This window comes from Lottia gigantea, assembly GCF_000327385.1.
Source record: "Lottia gigantea unplaced genomic scaffold LOTGIsca_20, whole genome shotgun sequence".
NCBI classification, from domain to species: domain Eukaryota; kingdom Metazoa; phylum Mollusca; class Gastropoda; family Lottiidae; genus Lottia; species Lottia gigantea.
In genome coordinates, this window is record NW_008708401.1 from 180,839 (window position 1) to 187,339 (window position 6,501).

Consider the following 6,501-nt stretch of genomic DNA (forward strand, 5'->3'; position numbering starts at 1 on the left):
AATTGTGGGACGAGCTATATCGTTTACAGACTGTATCTTACGAAGCCTAGATCCGCTCTGCTTGCAGGAAAGGTCTATGCCCAGAACGACCCTTGGCCCTTCAGGTTAGCTGTTGAGCATCATTTAAGTAGCTTTAATATGACTTCGCTGCTCAATAATCAATCAACTTTAAATTGGCTGTTTCTCTTGCTTTGACAAACAGACTTTAGGCGAATATTAATTTCTTTGAAAGGTCAGTATAGATATTATCTGTATGGATAATTTTAGATATTCTGTCGAAATTTGCAATACTTGATGAATAATTAAACATGGCTAATCAAATGATGAAACGTCTAGTTTGTTTGAGTTGCGTCAATATCAACATTGAGAGCTGTTATTATATCAAATTATTAAATATCAAAGTATATTAGTGTTTACTTTGGCGTTGCTTGTTAATTGCACTAAAATTACAATATATCTTTGCTGGTGCGCACGTGTTAGGGGGTTTAGGGGCTGTCAGCTATCAATGGCTTGAATAAAGACAGATGGTTGGATGACCATTTGCCCAAACATATGAACAACTATAGACAAATGTAATCTCGGGATAAATGTTTATCAATTTGACAATGTAAATTGAAACGTCTATAAAATATTGTTTTTTTTTATATTTGTTCAGAATATTGTCAGGATAAGTCTTTTCAAGATTTTCAGAACTCGTCGACATTCAATTTCTTTACCCAATCGTTTAGCTATGGCGTGGGTGGAGTACTTACTCGTAGCATCGAATGTTACATTCTTTATCTCTCTGGAATCTTGGAAGTGGGAATCCTCCCTGTAGGAAATATCATTCGGAAACACTTAAACTATGTGGGAAACTCGAGTATTGCAAAACACCAGTTTCCGAGATGAGTAATAACATTTCTATAATAAGCACATTTGATGTTTGGATACTACACGAATAAAAGTATATTAAGGGTACTTCCCGTGGAGGAGTCGTTCGGATGCGACAGTAAACCTAGGCCCCGTGTGCTACTGGCTGTGCGCGTTAAACTTAGATCCCTCGACAGTTCGAAATAGTAAAAGAGCAGACTATTGCTGTCGTGGCAAAATGTCCCTCATTGCACCCTGTATGACGTTGTCTGTCATCATTAACCCACATAGTGCAGACAAGAAGAACATAAAACTCCGTTCATTTCATTTTTAGGTAAAACTTTTACTCTCAATTTTTTCATACTTTGGACGAGATTTTGATTTATTTACAACCACGTGTATCAATCGTGAATTTCCGAGATGTGAACCGAACACTTACCGAGTGGTTATTTGTTCTTCAAACTTCGGAGAAGTAACGAATACAGCATGATTATCGTGTCGATCATAATCTATATTCATTTCTATATACTGTACTCCATGGGACTAACTCATTGTCTTCAATGAATGTATATGATGCAAATAATACCACTTACTTCTACGTCAAGCGTTTATGTTTTGTTACCATATAAAGCATAAAAGCATGGAATGGATTTTCGCATCATTTAACAAGATAAACATTCATAATTACAGCATTAAATATGGTTTTAAATTTCTCACCAAAATAATTGAGTTCGATTTTACAATCAGTGCTATTCACTCAATACATGTAGGAAGAAATAGGAATTAAACTATTTAAATATCTAAAAAATTTAAAAATCTGAAATTGTTATCTATTATTATCGGTCTCGGCTCTTTATTCTTGTTGAAATACCATCGATTACTTATTTAGAAAACAACTATATTTAGAATAAAAGATGGTTTATGATAACCACTGGCATTTTAAAGGCATGTTGTCATCTAATGATAGTATACTTTGATAGCATGTTCTGTTTATTTCACTCTTCACTCTACAATTTTACGTTGAGTTTGTCTGTAATTAACGAGAATGAACCTTATCTATCCAACGTGACTACATAATATATGTCTCAGTTTGAGTTTGAAATTGTCTATAAAAAAAGAGGAACTAAAGAAAGAAAATTAGGTTTTCCAGATGGGGTAGCCACGGACAATACTTTCACTATGTAAATTGATGAATAATTTTAAGTGGGGGAGAGAGAAAGAGGGGGGGGTGGGGGGGGGGGGGTTGGGGGGGTGGGGGCTAGAGCCGGGCAAGCCGGGTGCTTCCAATTTTGGGTGTTGTTTCTTAAAGAGAAATTACTCTGCAGAAAAGTGAACTTCATTGTCAGCACCATTGGTTCTATAAACTAACATTTCTTTAAAAGATAGGTATCCATTTTGTTTTGTTGTGCAGTAAGTACGGATGAGTCTTTATAATTGAGGTCTATTTCGTCTCGTCCGTCCGCTATATCAATTAGATATTGTTTCTAAAAGTTGCAGGGTTCTTGTTTTTGAAAGAGATGTGGACAGGTCAATATTTAGAGAACTCCATTACTTCATGTCATGTTGTTTTTATTGCAATGGTTTTAAAAATTAAATTATTTTGAATTTTAAAAAGTAAAAGGAAGCTCTGCAGGCAAGTTCTCACTTATCTTAATTTTAAAATTGTTATTCAAATTGAAGCCATAGGTTACATGTTATGAACAGAAATGCTATTTTGGTATTATATAATGATTAAATTTGAAAATCTGAAAATAAAACAGATTCAAATGACATTGTATTTTTTTAGTTTCCAGTTCCTTCTATTTTAACACGAGTTGAACACTTCATATTAACCCATATATTTTTCTTATTGTCAGCAGCTTTTCGTTGTTGAAGTGTGCCATAGGATTACCTTTAGACGGCCTTACTTAAAATCAGGATAAGCAAAATTCCGGCTTGACGTTAATCCCATTCTGTACAAAACATGATGCCATAATGTCTTCGATCTAAACCTCATTGATCTTAAAAACGCTTTGATACTAATTCGATTGTTCCATTTAAAGCAAGCTCTACGCAATATTCTTTTTGACACACAATGGTGAACAAATCTAGAAGCCCTCATGTTACTGGTGTACTGGGATGAGGTTTTTATCAAGGAATGGAGATGAAAACTTGCGGGTAACACCGTTTAACATGTTCTCAAGCTCAAATCTACATAGATCTCAGAATATTTACACCTGACGTGAGTTTGGCGTGTGACACTTATCTCAATAAATAACACAAAATTGAGACACTGAATGAAATGAAACTAAAATGTCATTGAATGACTCTCAGTCAATTATCCACAACAGGAAGGGACGAATTAAAACCACAATTTTGAACTGTTGAAATCTGTATATCAAAAGAGAAATCATGTAGAGAGTTGTTCAATAACCTTCTGATAGGGTTTACCGGAAATTGTAATTTCCATGGATACGAGAGTAAAACTTGTTAAAGGTGACACAGTAAGTTTTTATATGATTTGACCCTCTTCAGTTTGATTTTAACAACCTACAACTTGTCATCAGAAGGACAGTCATGTCTACTTTATCATTGTAGATGTCTGAGAGATTTTATTGAAGATTTGATGTCAGTCATCTTGATACTATTTTACTCTTACTCTCTTCTCTTTAATAGACTACAAAATACTTCATGACCAAATTACTGTTTTATATGGTGGTGGAATCTTCACATCTTCTGTTGACAAACGTAACTTTATATGACTCTTGGTGTTTGCCATGGCAGTGCCCATTGTATTTCCAAGAAGAATTGGTACACGCTTCTCTCAGAATTATTACATAGTATCTTTTAGCCCGACAAATGTGGCCCCACCTACACCTTTCACGGGCGTGACATGCGGATGGGATATCGGCAAGGTAAAGGCCAGACATAAAATGCCACATTTTAATGGAAGTTGTTCCGGCCACTTTTGACCAAAATACTGTTTTACAAGGCGATGGAATTCGCCATAAATACTATTGGCGAGCCACGACATTTGTTATGCCGAGGGATCTGTAGCACAGTAGGTTAGAGCGTTAGTTTCTTTAAAGATATATTCTGTAAATAGTGGTGCGTGTTCTTATATCGGGTGGCGTCTGAAAACCAGATGACCTTGAATAAGTTATCTTTACTCAAGATCAGTCGATCCAGAAGTTGGATAACGATAAACCAGGTACGTCGAAAGATTTGCTCAAGCACCAACCGGTTTCTATCCTTAAAATAGCTATCCTTTCTTTCTTATATTTAATATTTAATCTAACCTTCTTTTTCCTGAATGATCATTGATGGTTATCGAATTTGTTTCACGATTGCCTCGCTGATTTTCTTGGCTATTGCAATTCGATTTGTGCATGGAGGTTTGAATGTGTCCATGTTGAGTTTCTCAATGATTTATGATCTAAAATTATTGGTGTTTTTTTTTTCTGAAAATTCTAGCGAGATTGCTCCGCCGAGTATTATGTTACTGTGTTCATTATTGACACATTATTTATGAGCAGCTAATTCCTGATTGTCTTATAATCTTGAGTGGAATTCCAGGAACTATTCATCAGAGAGTTACTATTGAATTATTAACTACAATCTCGTTTTTACTAATCAACTAACTGGTACACTATGGGAAACGATATCCCATTGTAAACATTGAAATAGTGCTAAGAGGTCAAAGTTCACAAATCATTAGATAGTTTTACTGACTGATATTAAACTTACCGGAAATAAAAATGTAAAATGCTTGAGCACAATTAGGAACTTCATTTGAATTGACCTAGTTCCCTAATTAGACGTTTTTGTATTTGACTTGTTTAAATTTTCTTGGGCTTCGTCTTATATTTCCTACTTCAGAGAAATACATTGTGAGTCTGGATTGATTAGCACAGTCCGATTGAGCGCATCCACGACAGGCACTAGCCACCAGTTGTTGTTTAGCAAACCTAGCCACCAGTTGTTGTATAGCAAACCAAGCCACCAGTTGTTGTATAGCAAACCTAGCCACCAGTTGTTGTATAGCAAACCTAGCCACCAGTTGTTGTATAGCAAACCTAGCCACCAGTTGTTGTATAGCAAACCTAGCCACCAGTTGTTGTATAGCAAACCTAGCCACCAGTTGTAGTATAGCAAACCTAGCCACCAGTTGTTGTATAGCAAACCTTGGATATTGTCGTTGATTGTAGTTGCTGGTAGTCAATATTCTAAGATTGTTACATTGTGTAAACTGCAACGGATCTGATGAAATCTATTGAATCGACAGTCGCTCTGAACCCACCTTTACTACTACATAGTATTGTCACTTCTTTCGGGGTAATGGAAGTTCATACGAGGATAAGTAAAGGCCGCTGGAAAATATATTCCATGTTACCGTGGTAAAAGCGACAAACAGAAATGTAAGACACATTCATAGATTATAAGAAACTTGATGATCAAAACTAAACTAAAACTTTTCCAGACAATATTTATATTCATACTTCTGTAATTCTGTGAATAATTTGGCTAATCGGCTTTAAAATGTTCCTTTTTGTTTCTTTTGAAAGGTTACATATCAGGTTTTTGATTGTTTTTGACAATTTAAGGAAATTAAATTTACAAAGGAAGAAAAATACATGCCTATTTTTAACAATTCCAATTGGATTTCGTTCTTATCTCGTATGAACATTATGAAATAAGTATCTTTGGAACCACTGTAATTAGAGTTGATGGTTTTAAAAAAAAGTTATTGAGACTAGTCGATGCCACAACGAAGACATCATTCTGGTTGATGTTATATTTTATTTGGCACCCCCCCCCTATCCCCCCCCCCTTCTGGAATGTAGGCAGAAGAAATTAATTTCCTTTTAACAAGCAAACAAATTTACTTCTTACTTTTCCCTAACATATTTACTGTTTTGACTGTCTACCAACTGCATTTTAGCTCTTTGGCATCAGGACAGAAATGCGCAGGAGGAACTTCTTAATTAGTTCTTTGGATGTAAAATATGTAATCCTCCCGCTGGGATAGCATAAAGCTTGTGTCTACTTGTATTACCCTAGGGGAAGCTTGGTTCTTGTCTTGGACAATCTTGATTCTTGATGATCGGCGGTGGTCAGCTGTCTGGGTTTACTGATTGATTTCGTGTCGTTAGTCGATATCAATTTATAACAGCTTAATATAGACACAAATAGATACTCGCCCAGAGGGTAAAGATATTTTAAGCTTATTGGGTATTGGTTATTTTAAGTTCACAGTGGACTAGGTAACTGTCATAATTTACTGTACACCACAATATTCTGTCGAGCATTATAACAGGGATCATTCAACTCAGCAGATATTGATTTCAATGATTAAAATGAAGATCTGGATATTTTGTTTGTTGGTTGTATCCTGGCTTGTCAGTTTTCAATAACAGCAAAATATGTAAACCGTCAAATTCTTAACGATACAATATTGCATTTTAGCAGTTCACCAAGTGAAAACAGACCAAAATGGCTGACACAGATATTATCGTAATTGGGTTGTGGTACGATGTCAATGCAGATACTTTGAAAACTGGCGACCCACAAAATACTCCATCTACTCCCATCCAACTCAGAGTAAACTGCCAATATAATAGCCAAACTAATAGTTCTAATATAGTAATCCGAATCGTCTGATGAGTTTAGTCC

The 6,501-nt window shown here is 35.5% G+C and overlaps 1 protein-coding gene across 1 annotated transcript; it reads right to left on the minus strand.

Moving 5' to 3' along the window:
* Positions 1–4,642: 4,642 nt before the first annotated feature.
* On the minus strand, positions 4,643–5,765 carry LOTGIDRAFT_159268 (hypothetical protein; the record flags this gene model as incomplete). The annotated part of the gene is made up of 2 exons (XM_009053605.1): positions 4,643–5,039; positions 5,722–5,765. The coding sequence occupies 2 exons, from the start codon at positions 5,763–5,765 to the stop codon at positions 4,643–4,645; spliced, it is 441 nt and encodes a 146-aa protein (XP_009051853.1).
* Positions 5,766–6,501: the final 736 nt, after the last annotated feature.